The 16,717-nt window shown below is 43.2% G+C and overlaps 2 protein-coding genes across 2 annotated transcripts in view; one reads left to right on the top strand and one right to left on the bottom strand.

Moving 5' to 3' along the window:
* Nucleotides 1–257: 257 nt before the first annotated feature.
* On the bottom strand, nt 258–13,566 carry LOC311256643 (zinc finger FYVE domain-containing protein 1). The gene is made up of 13 exons (XM_084351878.1): nt 13,427–13,566; nt 10,267–10,615; nt 9,175–9,456; nt 8,206–8,428; nt 7,855–8,072; nt 7,632–7,738; nt 6,295–6,403; nt 5,991–6,088; nt 5,786–5,903; nt 5,037–5,207; nt 4,642–4,834; nt 2,217–2,315; nt 258–1,832 (listed from the first exon to the last, which is right to left on the bottom strand). Exons 2-13 carry the CDS (start codon nt 10,381–10,383, stop codon nt 1,600–1,602), a joined length of 1,968 nt encoding a protein of 655 aa, XP_084208004.1. The 5' UTR covers nt 10,384–10,615; nt 13,427–13,566; the 3' UTR covers nt 258–1,599.
* The window catches only part of dpf1 (double PHD fingers 1), a gene marked incomplete at its 5' end in the record, with an annotated part of 44,606 nt that continues 40,190 nt past the window's right edge, over nt 12,302–16,717 (top strand). The window contains 3 exon segments of the mRNA XM_084351879.1: nt 12,302–12,313; nt 12,317–12,341; nt 12,344–12,410. Coding sequence (XP_084208005.1) covers nt 12,302–12,313; nt 12,317–12,341; nt 12,344–12,410 — 104 coding nt within the window.

Here is a 16,717-nt window from a genome sequence, read left to right as displayed (position 1 = left end):
AACAATGTATGAAAATGTAAGACCAAGTCTGCACCTGCTGGATAAATACTGGCAGATTTCAGTCTCACTATCAGACAGACACTACTTCTGATCACCATTCGATCATATATGTTCTTCTTTTATACTGCCACATTGTCTTTGTGCTGTCATGTAATTACTCTGGCAACAATGATTAATACCCATCCATGCAAGTAAAGCATGAAAGGGAATTAGGGAGAGCTTATGGAGAGAGGGGGCGACACATTTCTAGAGACACAAGACTTTCTTTGTTTTCTTTATTTGGACGAGCATCATTTATGAAAGAAAAATACCGATTGTCAATTGCTAGAATTCACTGGAAAACATTGTTAAAACTGAATTGATTATTTCTAGACAGAGAGGAAAATGGCATTAATGCATCCAGTATGTTACAGTTTGTTATGCAGAGAAACTCCCTTGAACAGAAAGTGTGATTTCCCATCTACACGTATATAATTTGCACGTTGCAAATGATTTGAGTGCCTCTCAAAATATCAAAACAACTCAATTATTCAGTCTAGTGCAGGTGTATTTATTACATCAAGAGATTTTTCTGAAGCATCAGTGGCTCAAGAGAGCACTCACCTTTTATAACAGCCTCAGGAAGGTAAATCTACATCAATACACAGCTATTATTTCCATACATTGGAATGTCTATAATGCGCTACAGATTTTATTTCCCTATTCATGTCACCATATCGTAGATACAACCGTAATAGCTAGATCAGAGGCTGTAAATTTCATTGCTCTGTTATTAGGCACAAATAATCTGATTACTCCTTGCAGATATGGAGGTTGAAAAGGGAATCAAGATTCCGATGAAGGCACACACTGCTGTAGCTCCTGTTTCTGCATCTCGCGTTCAATTTTTCCCAGAGTTAACAGTCTCACACACACACACAAAGTTTTCCAAAAGTCTGAAATACTTTGAGGGAGAGGGATAAAAACAAAAATCGCTCACACAATCTATACTTTTCTGAGGGCTGTGCAGAGACAGGTAGCTGAGATGTTGGAAATATCCCTTTAACTTTAAAACCTCCTGCTATTCGCAGTGCACCCTTTTTTACTGAACAAATTGTTCAAATTAAGAATAGGCAGCGTGTTGCAGGCATGTGCAAACACAAATTAACAAGGAAAACCACACTTGAGTGCAGTTAAAAGTACACGCTCTGCTATTATGACAATTGAGAGTCTCATGTCTTTAGTTACACATATTTCCACATGTCCACGTTAAAATCACATGTCCAACTTTCCATTTGTCCAGTTTGTTTATAGAGAAGTTTGACTGGTGCAGAGGGACTGCAGTGAGCTTTACCTGATAACTGCTGCAGAATCAGTTGGTTAAAGAAGGCAGATGAGATGAGATAAAACACCAGGCCCAGGTGGGGACCATTTTAAGCTTCAGAACATCATGTCTTTTCACGCCAAGCCGAGGCTGATTCCACTTCTGCCATTTAGTGCTGTATGATCAATCCTCCACGTTCTCTTGGAGCAGCAGTGGCAGGATTCACAGTGTTTTTGTGGATCAACTGAGGAAGACCGAGTGCACTTTGAGAAGTTCTCCTGGTTATAAAACAAAGCTCAAAGACTATCCGTGCGGGCGTGGCAGCTGTCACACACTCTGACTGGGTGGTCCCAGCCTCGGGAGGGCACAGGCCTGTTGTGTGTGGAGCAGTGGCCACACACACCCTGTCCACAGGCCCTGCAGTGGTGCTTGGACATTATCGCGGTGAAGGTTTTGGAGCACTGGTGGCACTGAGTGATGTCTTGGTCAGGAACCCAGTAGTCTGGCCGAGCCACATCCTTCACAAAACCTGAGGGGAAGTGAACGGAGCAGTTGATATATATTTAAGATTTACGGCAGGTCTTGTACACTTCCACATCTGAACAGAACCTTCTTTGAAACCACTCTTTATCATCGTAAGCACCAATTTTTGGTTTCCTCCAGTTTACTTCCACTTACTTTTATCTAACAAAAGACACATTTGCTACATTTTGAAAAGACATTTTCAGCCAGTGATCACATCAGTGACACACGAGGCCAAGACACATTTTGTACTGTAAAAATAATAAATAATTGGTAATTAGAATCATGCTCAAACATCCGACTCATCAAAAGCTGTTTGACACAGAGATAATGTGCAACCAGCTGCAGCGTTCTTGCAAAATGTCTAACAGTAAAATGCAGCTGCACTCACAGAGAGGGTAGTCCACAGCTGTGGTGACCATGTCCAGTGTAGACTGGGCCACCTCCGTCACCCTGCGAGCTATCAGACCACGAGGCTCCACCTTACACACTACAGAAAAGAGAGTATTTACATGTGTGAGAGATGGAAATAGACACATGTACAAGAAAAGGTTTTTCTTTCCCCAGAGTGCAGTCTGGATTCTGAATCTCCTAAAAGTTCACCCCAAATCAAAAATACATATTTTTCCTCTCACCTGTACTGCTATTTATGCACTTAGATTGTTTTGGTGTGAGTTGCAGAGTTTTGAAAGATTTCTGTCTTCTCTTAAATATAATGGAATTAGATGGCACTTGGCTTGTGGTGCTCAAAACTAGACAGAAAAGTAATGTTTCTTTTCAGAACTCATGACCTGTTTACTCAAGATAATCTACGGACCTTGTTGTGAGCAGTTTCACAGGAACTATTTTCTTTCCATATCACCATGCAGGAGGAAGTGTGCATCTTCTAATGGACGAGAGACTAGCTAACAAAGCTAGCTACTGTTAGAGCTCAGCCAAGGAGAATGCCATTAATGTTTACATCCCACGCTATCACAAGCCTCTCACTCATGAGTAGATGCATGCCTCCTTTTGCTTAGTGATAGAGTTAATAGTTAATTCTGTGGAAAGAAAAACGTTGCTACATTAAACTGCTCGCAACAAAGTCTGTTGATTATCTTGAGTAACCAGGGGCCTCATTTATAAAACTGTGTGTAGGATTCACGTCAAAAGCTGGCATCAGACGAAACAGGTGATTACAGACAAAAATATTCCCATTTATAACACCATGTGCACACACGTCCTACGCCGGTTTCCCTTTATAAATTACTATCAACTCAAAAAGCGGTGCACCTTTTGCGTGCTTCATATAACGCCCACAGTTGCCTGTAAATAGTTAGTGAAACGGCCTTAATTAATTTTCATTCACACTGATGGCATGAAGAAAAAAAAAGTTGTCTGACATAAAACTGGATGCCAAAAGCGCACAGCCAAGGTGTAGGGGAACGAGGACACGCAGCCCGCCCACCTCGATGAGAAACTGGCAGGATTTAGCGGAGAATCCCTTCTGACTGGAGTAGGGGTGGAGCAGAACACTGTTGTGAAAGACGCACCATGACTCAGGTAGCGTCATCAATATTCCCTTGTTTGAATGAGATAACCATCGCTTTCAAGTTGTGTTCAAACATTTATTTACACAAATAAACTAGACATCACTTTAAGTTGCTGAGTGTTGGTGCTGAATGCGTCCCGCCTCGCATCTCCACCGCACTGCAAGTGGTCAGTGGGTTAAAGTTAAAAGAAATAAGACTTGTTTTATGTGACTTAAGCTGAACGTTGAAATATACTAATATTATAATTACCCTGATTGAAACTGACAGCGAATGGACCTTTATCTCACCAAAAGTTCTCCGCAACAAACAGGTGATAAAAATATATGAAACAATGAGTTTGCATCTGCTCGGCCGAGGCAACGTCAGCTGAAACTTCATTTCTCCTATTCTACATGTTATTTATTATGACAATAAATCACATTTCATGAAGGTATTATTACTACAGAACATTTTAAAGGGGTCATCATCCTTCAAAATATATCTTAGTTTGTATTTATAATTATATTAAATCATGTTTTGTTTGTTTGTGTTTGTGTGTGTGTGTGTGTGTGTGTGTGTGTGAAACAGGTGTTTGTTTATTCGTTTACAGGATGGATGGATCAGATTCTACTTGTTTTTGCACATAAACCCCTGACATATAATATATTATGGGTCATTTTTCTATTTATTTTACACATAGGTATCAAATTCAAACCGTTTCTGCTGTTATATCTTTCTGCCATCAGAGTCGCAATTTCTCATTTCTCCAGTTTATGTGCATACCCATGGGTCAGAGTCGCCGTGGAGGACCGCACTTCTGCAATCATGTTTGTTATTTATAAATCCTAGAAATGCCGTATGCCTTCTTTTGTGCGTACACAATGTTTATAAACAAGGCCCCAGGTAATGATTTCTGAAAAGAAACACTGCTGTAGTGTTTTTTGGCACTTTTTTGTGCCATCTAGTTCCTTCATATTTGAGAGCAGGAAGATATCTCTATGGCCGATATCTCCAAACCTGGCAATTAAACCAAAACAATCTAGATGGATAAATAGCTCAAGAGGTAAGAAGAAAATGTTTACTTTTGATTTTGGTGTGAACTGTCCCTTTAAACATTCAGAGCTGTGACTATATATGAACACATTTATGATCGATCTTCATCTTCATGTTCATTGGCCCCATTTAGTTTTCATCCATGTAATGTAAAAACATCTGTCAATACTTCTTGCCTTACTGAAACGATTTTTATATAATTTAACACAAGCTGCCTGGTTGAAGTTCACCGATTGGTTGGAGGTGTCTCACCCTGGCTGTTAGTGTCAGCTGGTCCTCCCTGCCGGTAGCAGTCCTTACACACTCTGACAGGACCGCTGCCCCAGCCTCTCTCTGGCACGGGCATCCTGTGGCTGGAGCAGGGATGGCAGAAACCCTCGCCGCATGATCGACAGTGGTGCTTCCTTTCCGCCTCTGCGAACACCTTCTCACAGCCGTGACAGGCCTGATGGGGAGAGGGGGATCCAGTGATGGAAGGAGAGACATGATAACATTGTTAGTGCAGGCATTAAGTGAACAGTTTGTTCAAAGATGTCAAACTTCAGTGTGTTAAGTTGTCAGAATTTCTCTAAGGAGAGATGTCCACCTCAGCTTTAATCCCTGTTATCTGAATTGTTTTGTAGTGTGCTTTAGCTCTTCATACTCACAGTGATCTCTGTGTTGGGTCTCCAGTATGGCGGCGCTACCTGATCAGTGAGCCAGGCAGCGACAGCTTTGGTTGGGCCTGTGCTGTACTCTGACACTGACTGGATCATGTAGTTCATCCCATCCAGTACCCTCTGGGCCGCGTTTTGGTGGGACGTTAGAAACATGTCCGACTGAAAGAATGAAGTGCGATGAAAAAATGCAGACACATAAACAAGAAGTGCATATAGTTTTTTATTTAAGAAAATTAAATTGATCAAAAAATCAATCAATTAGTAATCAACCGATAAATTAATCCCCCAGGAGCAGTGATAAATGCTTCACATGTATCAGTGGTGGGATCTCAGTCTCTTAGGTGAAGATAACCGCATGCTAAACTTTATGCAAGATGTTGTCATGTCAGTGTTGTCTTAATTTTAATCAGTGTTACCCAAAGCCCAACATAAAAACGTCTTGTTTGGTCCACATCCCAAAGATATATAGTTTAATGTCACAGAGGAGTAAAGAAACCAGAAAATATTCACATTTGAGGAGCTGGGATCAGAGACTTTTGTCTTTTGTGAATGTGAATAATCGATAATCAAAATAGCTGGTGATTAGACAGTTGACAAGTAATCGATTATATGTTGCAGCTCTAATGGCTATGCAAGCCAACTATGCATAATCTCATCGAACAGATGCCTTAACAAACATTTTACCACTCAGCACTTTTGTATTGGAACTAGAAACTGGAGAAAGGTTGAGTACTCACCCCCTCCCAGACATGCTTGACCTCAGATCGCACCACGCTGCTCTCAGGATCCTGGTTTCCCACCCAGTACTGTCTGCTGCGGTAGATTACACCACAGCTAGCACACTCCAACACATAGCTGAGAGGAGGGTGGAGAGACAACATGAGATGGCTGGATGAAAGGCAATAAAAAGGTGTGTGTGTGTGTGTGTGTGAAATCACGTACCCTGACCAGGCGTACTTGGCCAGTCCAAACCATGGGTTTTCATTGGAAGCTGATGTCTTGGGCACGACAATCACCTCTCTGCCTCCTTCATAGCACCGCTGGAGACATGAGACATAAAACACAGGAAATAATAAAGGAAATGCATTAAAAAATGTATTATGTGTTATTTTTTGGAGGACCGCATGTAAAGGATGATCAGTAAAGGGTCAAGGGAACAAAACACAGCATTAAAAACCACATTAACAACATCACATTTTAAACTGGGTCCCATTGAAGCTAAACGAGCAGACAGTGTCAGTCTTACCTTGCAGATGAGGACCTTGTTGTTGTACTGGTGTGCATACTGACACAGTCCATCAGCAGAGTGGGGGACCCTGTCTCTCAGATGGTTCATTCCATTTTTACATCGAATGCTGGACACGAGACAGAAAAACAAACGTTTCAAACCAACATGACGGACATCAGTCGGTGACGGGGGATCTGAAGGATGTGTACAGTCCATTAATCCAGGACTGGATCCCTTCGGAACCAGTTTTGTGATTTCTCACACTCACTCACACTTCTCTCATCTTTCCTTGACGAGGAAACACAAAGAGTATGGGGACTCCCATTTTCCCTTTCCAAAAATATGGAAAACACATCAGGTTTTATGTGTCCCAGTGGGGAGACAGTTAACATCCACAAGAACAACAACAGATTTCTGTTTTAAGGGAATCAATTCCAGCCCAGTGATTCAGCCAGAGACGACTAGAAGAGTTCTGTTTGTGTGTTTGTTTATGTTTCCATTTGGTGATAAAAAGCCTTTAAATGCTGCATGAAGATAATGAAGAGGGATGTTCCCTAACTCAAGCGTTTTAAGTAAATAGAATTACGTTTAGACAAAAACCTTAAAGATCCCCACTAAACAGACTTAATACTGCTGTGAATAATAATCCGGGTCTGATATGTTTTTTTCGCCCACAAGAACGTTCAATTAGCGGTTTACATTTTTTTAAAAGCACAACTACACAGTATAACTAATACAAAGCATAAGAAATATACAATTATTGGTGCAAAATGATGTTTCAAAGGATGCAAACTATCAAGAATAAGAACCTGCAAACGCTGAGGTTCGACCATGAGGAGACTGACAATAGAGTGGAAAATGCTTTCAGTCCAAATGGCCATCTGACCTCTTTCCAAGTCTGAATGAATGACAGGGGAGTAGAGGAGAAAAGGATCCCTCATAAAGCATCCAACACAGGAGAACTCTAAGATTTAGAGCCCAGTATTAAAACTAGAGGTATAATAGAGTCATCCCAGGCTTGTTAGTTATCTATAATAAAGTTTGACATAATCTAGGGATTATTTTCAGTCCAAAGAATATTAGATTGTTTCCAATATTATGTCATCTTTTGGATTTACATACGTTTAATCTTATCTGGAACTACAAAAAGGGATTTGTGAACAAAATAAGTACGCACCGAGCATCATATGCAATGAGAATTTTAACTTTGCACTGGTATGAAAGAGTTAAGTGCCTCGTTGATGACAATATGAGCTGATTTATTTATTTGTTGACTCCAAATCAACATCTAGAATGGGGAAAGCCTGATGACAAAAAAAGAGACTGAGTAGCTGCTAAAAATGTTTGAAACTTACTTGCAGCTGAGGCAGACAGCAGAGCAGGTGAAGTACTCGTCTGGAAAGAAGGAGTACGGCGTCATCTTGTCGTCTGACAGTTCCCCACAGAAACGCTCACTTAGTGCCTAAGGAAACATAAAAAGGAAGCCAAAGAAGGATGAGGGAGGGCAAAATGGGCTAGGAAACAAAATAGGAGTGAAACTTTTGTCATCTATAGAATTCCACTTCCTCCACCACTTACTTCCAGAGCATGAAACACTATCCCGGGCTGACGGGGGGAGCGTGTGTGAGTGTTCTTGACTTGCTGCTTGACGGCCTCCAGCAACCTGCTGTAGTCAGTGGGAGGTGTGATGGTCTGAGTGCCCACATACTGCACCGAGCTAAAGGCCTGTGTCCCTAAACCCAGGTCGTGGAAACGCTTCTGGAGCAAAGTGTCGGCGTGGCCAGCCACCTTAGAATCTACAAGACACAGGAAAAGCAAATAATTTTTAGTTGGACAGCAGGGACCACAGAGCAAGAGATTAAAATGGAGGTGTGTGTTTGTTATCATATACAGTACATGCATGCAATTCAGTGTAATACCCTCCCCTACCATGACCAAGCAACTGGGTGTGCGTTGTCTCCTGGAAGACAATAACGGCCGGCCCAAGAGAGGAGAGGGGCACGTCCAGGCCACAGCGGCTGGAGAGGGCCCTGAGCTCCGGGGTGAAGTGCTTCAGGTAGGCCCCCGAGGCGCTGCTCAGGAACAGGAACATGTCGTTGTGGAGGCGCTCTGCCCGTGTGCGATAGACTACAATATCAGACACTGCCAATACCTGGAAAAGAAGGGAGTATGTATATATAGAGCTGAGACAGAAGTGGCATCTATAACATTTACTGAAAAAGCAACACACCTGGTGAAATTACAGTGCAAGCTAGGGCTGGGCAATAACTCGATAATATATGGTTATCATGATATGAGACTATACATTATTTAGATTTTGGATATCATTATATAATGACCTGTCGTAAGTGTTGTCTTCTCCTGGCTTTAAAGGTTGCATTACAGTAAAGTGATGTAATTTTCTGAACTTAACAGACTGTTCTACTTGTTCTAATACTTGCCTTTACCCACTTAGTCATTATATCGACATTAATGATGATTATCAAAAATATCACTGTGTTAATATTTGTCAAAGTATTAACAGTCATCTCACAGTATACGTAACCTAACCCTGTCCAAGTGCAAGCATAGGGAGATGTTCACAAGGAAGACGTGTCACATTTTAGTCCTTTTGAACACACAATATCTTGAAAGACTGCAGCATGTGACATGGAGCCCTCCAAGGTCTTCATATCCTACACTGTGGATACTGTAGTATCACATGGCCCTGGGCAATAGAGACACTTAACACTCTAATGCAATTTAGGGTCTATTAAAAAATGTGTGGTCGATCCGTCTGACAACAATCTCACTCGCCACGGTCAACTTTTTAACTATAATGATGTGAAGACAAACAAACATTTCTAATTAAATATTTTGTTAGTTCCAACAAAACCGGCCAGCGACCAGTAAAATTACCTTTAGCAGCAGCCTCATCCTCTGGTTCTGATTGACTGCCGCCCCCAGCAGGCCCTCGGTATCCAGGGCCACCAGGTTGAGGCTGGGGTCGTACGCGGCCCACACTCCCACCGTACAGGAGCTGGGTGACTTTGAGGTGTAGAACACACTCTCACCACCGAACAGGATGTGGTTGAGGGTGTGTGACTTGCCGTCGCCGGTGTTGCCAAAGATGGAGAGGACCTTGACTCCTGCCGTGTCCCCGCAGACGAGTCTGTCCACGAACTCAGTCTCATCGCGGACCTGGGGAGAGAGGAGGGAGAAGCGGGGGGTCGGTAATGGACAGAGGATGGATTGCTGAGCTGTCTGAACATGATGTAATGAGCTCCCCCTCTGACTTCATTGAATCTAGGGAAAACCTTATTGAATCTGTGTGGAACAATATTCAGTCTTGCCTTAACATATGACCAAAGAAAGAACTGCGTTATGTTTGTCTTACAATCTCTGACACTTCTCACATTCAATGCAGAGAAAAAATCTATAAATAAAGGCTGTGTTCATCGCTGCCGAGCATTTAAATCTCTTAGGACAAAACTGTATGTGCGTACATCGCAGACTAATCAGGTGAGTATATAAATAATCATTACCGCCTGCACTTTGTACTGTTGTAACAACAGTACAATGAGAGGGTGCCTCCCTGTGGGTCAGCTGTGCTGTATGACTCACCGGGGACTTTCCAAACGAGGAACACATTCGCTGCTCTTCTTCCCTCTGTTACAGCTCATACCTGTGTTCTTTAAGGTGTCATGAGCCCTTGTTAGCAAAAACATATCATATCTACAGGCTAAACATGATGGACGTCACGGGTAAATATCTACTGTCACATTAAGAAAGCGTGTCAAATGTGTCACAAGCTAATTTTGCTACGTTAAAAAGAATAACACAACCTGGTGTTTTGTGAGCTAATGCAGCTCATGTATCAGTAGTGTAGCTGTGTCAGTGACAACAGACAGTTTAAGTGGCCTGCATTGGAATGTGTGTAGTCCTTCTTCTTCTTAGCTTAGCAGCTACATGCTAGCAGCTGCTAGCTCTGTTGACGTTAGCTAACTTTACCTGCAGGTTCTCTAGTTCATCCACCAGCAGGAAGCTCCGGACTCCGTCGGGACGCTCCTCCGCCTTCACCGGACCGATCGATATGCTCTCCATTTCTTTCATCAGTATTTCGGACATCGTTGTTTCAATTACTTAAGACATATTTGTGACGGCGAAAAGCAAAACGAAAGTTCAACATGACTGCTGTTTGTCTGTCGATCACAACATCAGCGCGTGTCGCCGCTGAGGGAGGAGCCATCCAGTGACGTAAGACGCATTGTGTGTACGTTCTGTGCAGCGTCTTGTCCGGTACATCAGCACCACCCTGTGGTCAGAGTGTGGAACAGCACCGGACCTGCCATTCAATAAACTTCAAAAAATCAGAGGATAAAAATAAATAAAAAATGAGATGAGATGATGAACTCACAGTCCCATGAGTTTGATTTCTGTAACAGATTTTTTTGAAGCTTGGATAAATCATGCAAATAAACAAATATTTAAATCCAGATATTTGTTCCACCTCTGACAAATATGCATATTACAAAACACCAACTAATTCATAATCTCAGCAATGCACAAGAAATCAAAGTTTCCTTTTAACTGACAGAGAGTGTTTTATTGGGGCAGTGCTGCCATGTTGGAGCTGCTTGCTAATGTTCATTAAATATTTGTTAGCACAGATCTATAAATATCACATGTCACTGAATGGCTTCAGAGCGGCGCCACTGCTGCTAACATGACATAGAGAGAGAAATTCCAGCATTGCTGCTCGTACAGTCCTGGCTGAGCTCATTCCTTCCTTGAATCCTTCCTGACTTAATTCCTTGATTGCTTCCTTCCTTCCTCACTCTCTTGCTTGCTTCCCCACATGCAAAGGATTAAATTAAAGTTAGGGGCAGTTAAAATCAATACTTATGGTTGAAATAGGCCTGTAGTAGAATGCATACATGTGCATGTAAGATAATTACACAGGTCACAGGCAAGGCAGAATGCAAGCAGGGAGAGACAGCGGATGGGAAGGAATTGAAGAAGGAATTAAGGAAGGAAGGAATAAAGGGTGTAGGGGTGAGGAGATTGGAGAAGGTCCCAGCCTTTTTTCCAGGCTCAACCATGAGAGACAAATGTCTGAAAGAATCAATTATAGGCCTACTCCCAACCCATCGCCCCTGATTAATGAATAATTAAAGCTGCTCAGTGCAAGTCTACCTACCATAGATAATATAAGATTAACCATGGGCCTGTCAACATAATGTAAGGTTATGCAGACACAACGTCTCTTAATTTAGTCTAAAATAGATTGAATAAACTTGTCACTGAGGGGTTAATAGCCTTCAATCTAATATAATTTATTATCCAACTTTCCATTAGTGGAGTAAAATTGACCACCTTTATGTGTTTGCTGTATGTTTAGGGGACATTAAGTAATGCCTTAATGAATATATCATTGTTATAGTTCTTCTATTAGTTGTTCCCTATTATAAGCACACAGGTAAAGTGATACCTGGGCCATACCTCACTAAATCTAGACTGCTTTCCCAATACATAAATGTAAAGACAAAAATAATTATGAATAATTTATAAATTGCATTTTCTCTTTAGAATGTATTCATCACCAGCCTTCAGTGTGAAATGTGGGCTATCCACCAAGTTGCCACTACTGTGATGTGATGCAATTTTGGGACAAGGCAGTGCAGACTGGAGCCCATCCTCATCATCCACACCAGCAACAATGCATAAGAGACACTGGCACCCTCAGACTGACAGACAGTCCTGCGAACCAACCTTCACATAACTGTAGACGTTTTCTTTTCTTTTCTTTCTTTCTTTTTTTTTTTTCTTAAATAAAATTCGGATCTGGGGGATGGCTTTACCCTTACAAGTCCGAGGCGGGACTGTGGGCCACTGAAAAACCGCTACCCCCGCCGGTACTTGTAGTGCGCCCCTCCTCGGCATGTCTCATGTTGACATGCGTAAAAAACTACACTTCCCCAAAGCTGTCACGGAGCGCTCCCGCCTGCCATTGGCTGCCCGCTCCAGCCGCAGCCCCAGAGAATGAATGAAATTGAAATAGCTGCTACATTACATGTACAATACCGGGCTCTGCAGTGTTGCATTCTATCATACTATATCAAAATGGCCACAGCGGTACAGAACCCCCTCAAATCGTAAGTACAACACGTTTCCTGAGCGTTTGCGCCTTTTCTTTTTGTGCATGCTGTCAGTGCAATTTGAGAGCCTTAAAATTCCCTGATATTTCTCAGCATGAACACATCTATACATGCAATGCATACAGCACAGATGGAGCGATAATGTCAGCGGATGCGATTGAGCCTTAAAGAAAAGTTATATTTTTAAGCTGACGCGGGGGGGTTTCTGCTTATTTTTATTTTGGCATGAGGGGATTATTGTGCGCTCCGATCGTATAATTATTTCCCTGAGCCAACAGCAGCGTGTGCGCAGGGATATGGAGGAATGCTGGAGGTAGATTTGGGTGACCCGGTATGTCCCTTGCCAGTGTAGCCAGCCAAGATCACGGTCAAAGCCAGGCTGGAGAGGGGAGGCTGGCCGGGAGGCAGGGAGCTTAGATGGCTTTACAGTACCTGTGAGCACATCTTTTTTTTTTTTTTTTTTTTTTTTTTTTTGACAGAGAGGGGGGTAAACAGGTAGGCAGGATGGAGCTCACTGCTCCGGTTTTGGGCTGCAGCGTTACCTTTCCAGCCGGACCTCTCGGAGACAGGCTGCAGGCTGAGGTAAATACGCTGCTGCACGGCTCCAACTCCGAGACTTGCTTTCATCTCCAGCAGCGCCTGGAATCAGATCTCAAAATCATTTATTGTAGCATTTATTTTCACTTATGGGTCTTTAAACGGATGGACTTTCTCCCGTAATGATCCTCTTTGTGCAGCTTTTTTTTTAAGGGTCTTTTTTGTGTGTGTGTGTGTTTGTGTGTGTGTGTTTTTTTCTGAGACTGGTTTCAGCGGAATGCAGACGCCTGCTGCCCGCCTGGGCTCCCGGCCAAAAAGGTGGCTGATGTGCGTCTGTCAGCGGGTACTCACACAGATCTAACCGAAAACAAAAAAAACACCCCACAATAGCTCCAATATAAACACACAACCGTGGAGTGTTTGGGCAACACAAAAGATCCAGCTTAGGCAGTTTGAAACAAAGAAAAGTCACAGACCTGTGTGCGAAAAACAGGGGCGCACATCGGATGCTGCACAGGTTTCACCTGCGCGGGGATACAGACAGCTCGCTGCCTGCCTGCCTGTCTCTCTGTCTGTCAGCCTCTCTGAGACGCAGACACAGGCGACATTTCGTGCAATTCCATGTACGACTGGCCCGTACGTGCCTGCCTTGAAGAGCACTTCACAAGAGAGAGGGAACTGGAATGGTACTGGTTGGGAAACTGTGCTGCCCCGACTGACTGTGATGCTATTTTAGTGTTTTGGCCAAATGCGTTTCACTCATACCAAAGCACACGCCTCAAAACAGAAAACTTAGCAGGCAAGATGAATTATTACAAGGTGTAATTACATTCTAATAAGATTCTGGTCAGTAATGTTGTTGTGATGATGGCACAGGAAGGGACAGGTGGACAGGATGGAGGTAATGTGGGACCTCTTCCCTCCTCTCCTCTCCTCTTCCCTCCTCTCCTTTCCTCTCTTCTATGTGATGCTCACCCAAGCAGAGCCAAAGTGTGGCCGGATTGCTCCCAGAGGCCCTCACTGACACCATGTCGAGGGGATTAAATCGACTGATTTGCATGGGATATATACCGATGTGGTGCCAGGACAGAGGGAGATGAGGTTGCGGTGGCAGGGAGAGGATAGGGCGAGGGGAAGAGGAGAAGGAGCAGAAAGTAAAGGATTTAAATTTTAAAAGAAGGGGCTCGGGGTGTGTAACTAATGAACTGTAGCGCCCAATTTTCCATGGTGGTCTTACATTGACTTCCAGTGCTTGAAGTTAGACAAAAGAGGGAAAAAGAAGACGTGGAACAAAGCAGCAAAGTTGTCTGCAGAAAGTTAAAGATTAATTAAATTTTCATACACAACACAAGATTGTGTAATGGCATTTGTTGTAATTCCCTAAGCTACACACACACACACACACACACACACACACACAAGCAAAAACTGTAAAGACTAATGAATAAATTATAATCAAGTCACAAAAATAAACTATTCATGGTGGAGTGTTGAGGATGAGTTCACTCTGCTCTGCGGTCTGGTGGTACGGCAGCAGACACTCCTGTATCTCTTGGCACAGGGCAGCAGGGTGGGTGTTGTCTTTCAGTATCCTTTGGACTCATGGATAGGACTGAGTCCTGCATGGATGCTGTCCCACATCGGACTCTCTGAGCAATAACAAAGCATTTATTACACAGGGCTGCAGAAATCAACGCTGCCTTTAGCGTCTCACCAACTGTATAAATGCCATCATTATGCAGGACGGTTGTAACTGCGTTCCATTTACTGCAAGTCCTGGTAATTAGCATGTCTACAAACAAACTAGCTTACAAATTAGAGGCCAAACAACGAGCGAGATTTTGTTCAGTTTGGTCCCTAATAGAGTGGCTGAGCGTGCACCAGTTACAATTGTTGCCCATCACCCAGCCGAGACTTGCTGTGTACAATGCAGTGTGATAACCAGTCGATGTGTGTGTGCATGTGTGCGTGTGTGTGTGTGTGTGTGGGGAAGTACAGTGGAGGGTTCATTTGTGTGCGATGAATCTACTGGGCATTTCCCTAGCAGCCCTCTCTCTCTCTCTCTCCTCTGGATTAGAGACTAGTTTAATCTCTCTTTCTCTGCTTCTGCTTCTCCTCTCCTCCCATCTCTCTCCCCCCTCTCTCTCTCTCTTATTTCCTCTCTGTCCTCCCATCACCCCTGCTGCCCCGTCTCCCACGTTCCCTCCCTCCTTCTTCATCACTTTCTCCATCCATCACTCTTTCTCTCGCCATCTCCCTTTTGTTCAGCCATTTCCTCTCTGTCTCGCTCGCCATCTCTCTCTCTCTCCTTGTTTTTGTTTTTTTTCCATTTTCCTTCTTTTTCGGCCTCAAACCATCTGAGCCCTCCAAGTCGCTTACCCTCAGCCACCCCCCACCCCCCACCCTGGTTCTTTACATTGTGAATCAAGGCATGTCACCACTTTAATATTCAGCTAAAAGTACTGAGGGAAATTCTCTGTGCATTTTTTTGTCAGATCCCCTTAAATCTTGTTGGAAAGCTTATTCCAAAGAGTTCCTTTGGAGGGATTTACTGTAGATTTGAACCATCCACTGGCAGAAAGTCCACTCTTCATACCAAATTATACAACCTTTCCCTTTGTGTCACCACAAAGAGCGATGTTGGTTACAAACAAGGTATGAAAGTATGACATTTTTGATGCTTCCTGCCTATGAGGTAGATCATTAAAATCCTTAAAAAGTGCAATTAAATTCAATTAACAGCAGGAATTTGACTTTGGGGCAATCATTTTTAAAGACACAGGTGTCTGAATTTGTCAGTGGATGCGGCGCATATATTTCAGCAGTATTCTTTGTGCTGGTTAGAGGGGGAGATGTAGATAATAGTGTGCTGTGGTATTGGCAGCAGTTGTGGCAGGGCCTATATAATATTATTTCTGCCCTGCCTGACTGAGCCGAGCTAAATGAGTTCCATGTAATAACCGGCTCTGTGTGCAAACAGCCCCACGTGACGGTTCAAACCACAGCCTGAGCATCCATTTCTAGATCTTTCTTTCTCTTTCAATCTCTCCCTTTCATTCCCTCACTCGCTCATTTGTGCGGTATCACCCGTGTAGATGGAGACGCGCACACACACACACGCACACACACACAAAATGGGAAACACACACAGCTGCACTCTCTCGTTCGCTTTCTTGCTCTCAGTTTTCTCTTTATTCGTATGGGAGTAAGCCTGGGGTCTGATGTTTTTTAAGGGTGTTTCTTTTTTCGAGTTATTCCTTTCATCATCCCCTTATTTAGACTTTCTATCTGTTTTACTTTGTCGTCTTTTCTTTTTTCTTTTCGCGAAGACAGGATAGAGAGAGAGACCGAGAGAAAGAGAGAGACATAGATAAAGTATTTTTAGCTCTATGACCTATTTCTCCAGTGCTACCTAACTGACTGTCAGTCAGCTCCACTGCTTTGGGACCTTGCGTGACTTCCAGCTAGGAAATTTTGGAATTTGTAGTTTTTGTTTGGTTGCAACTTGTAGTCCAAAAGCAAAAGGTGTGGTGAGTGAAGGAGAGAATGAATAAACCAAAGAAGCCTCTCCTCTCCTCTCCTCTCCTCAGCGTTATTTCTTCTCTCTTGTCATTCCCCATTTATATTATTCCCAGTGTTTGTGCGTGTCCAGTGGATCCCTATCAGGAGTTGTCGAGGGTGGAGTCAACACAAGCCAATGGCAGCTTCCCTCTGCAGCACTTTAATAAGGATGCAGACTGGGGGTGGGGGGTGTGTGGTGTGGGTAC

Source organism: Pagrus pagrus (genome assembly GCF_965226575.1).
Source record: "Pagrus pagrus genome assembly, chromosome: 4".
NCBI classification, from domain to species: domain Eukaryota; kingdom Metazoa; phylum Chordata; class Actinopteri; order Spariformes; family Sparidae; genus Pagrus; species Pagrus pagrus.
This window is presented reverse-complemented; position numbering and strand designations above follow the sequence as displayed.